At 51.9% G+C, this 891-nt stretch overlaps 1 protein-coding gene across 1 annotated transcript; it reads right to left on the reverse strand.

The window, feature by feature from the left end:
- Positions 1 to 617: 617 nt before the first annotated feature.
- On the reverse strand, positions 618 to 878 carry PHALS_09769 (reverse transcriptase; the record flags this gene model as incomplete). Its single annotated transcript, XM_024725084.1, has 1 exon — positions 618 to 878. The coding sequence occupies one exon, from the start codon at positions 876 to 878 to the stop codon at positions 618 to 620; it is 261 nt and encodes an 86-aa protein (XP_024575896.1).
- Between the last annotated feature and the right edge of the window lie 13 nt (positions 879 to 891).

An 891-nucleotide genomic window follows, 5' to 3' on the forward strand; every position in this document is an offset into this window, starting at 1 on the left:
TTCTTCATCCGTCCTCCCGTGCTCCGCACGATTGTGAAGGAAAATGTCATCAAATATGTCTCTGCATACGCCCTGTGGGGCCTGAACAACTGCGGCACAAGACGATAACATGTTGGTGGTGCATTTGACAGCCCTTGGGGCATCACCAGCCACTCCCAGAGCATGCCGTTCGGAGTGCTTACCGATGTCAGCGGAATGTCACTCGCTCTCATGAGCAATTGGCAATATCCATTTACCAAATCGAGTGCACTGTACTTCGTACATCCCACCATGTCGCTCTGAAGAACATATTTTCTAGGAATCGGTGTGTGTGCCGGAATGGTGGCAGCGTTGAGCTTATTGTAAGCATGAACGATTCGCCACTTGCTGTTCGGCTTCTGAACACAAAACGTAGGTGTCGAATGGGGAGACATACTCTCACGTACCATTCCTGCGTCGTGCTTCGCACGGAAAAAGGCGCCAATGACGTCGCACTGCTTCTTGGGCAGGGGCCTTTGGCGTGTTACGCAGTATTTGTTTCCTGGAACCAGGTCGAACTCATGAGGCACACCTCGGTCCGGAGTTAGGACCGAAGGCGGGTTTTTGGAGACGACGTCTTGAAATTCCTTATCCGAAGACTAATACGGATCCAAGGGATTCCATAGGATCGACAATTCAATTCTTGCGTCCAGCACTCTCTTGGTGTCCTCCAAGACAGCTTCATCCAAAAGCGATGACGAGTTTATCTCCTCTTCCGGTCGCACAATGACCACCTCGGCCAAATCGCCTGCCTTCAAGGCACTGCCGAAATCTTCAAGGGACGTCTCGTCCAGCTCAAGAAAAGCATCTACTGTAGGCATAGCCTCGAGGCGGACGTCACCATTTTCCTCCCCCGTCATACCGTTGACGAGG

The sequence above is a fragment of the Plasmopara halstedii genome (assembly GCF_900000015.1).
Source record: "Plasmopara halstedii genome assembly, contig: Scaffold_430, whole genome shotgun sequence".
Taxonomy (NCBI): domain Eukaryota; phylum Oomycota; class Peronosporomycetes; order Peronosporales; family Peronosporaceae; genus Plasmopara; species Plasmopara halstedii.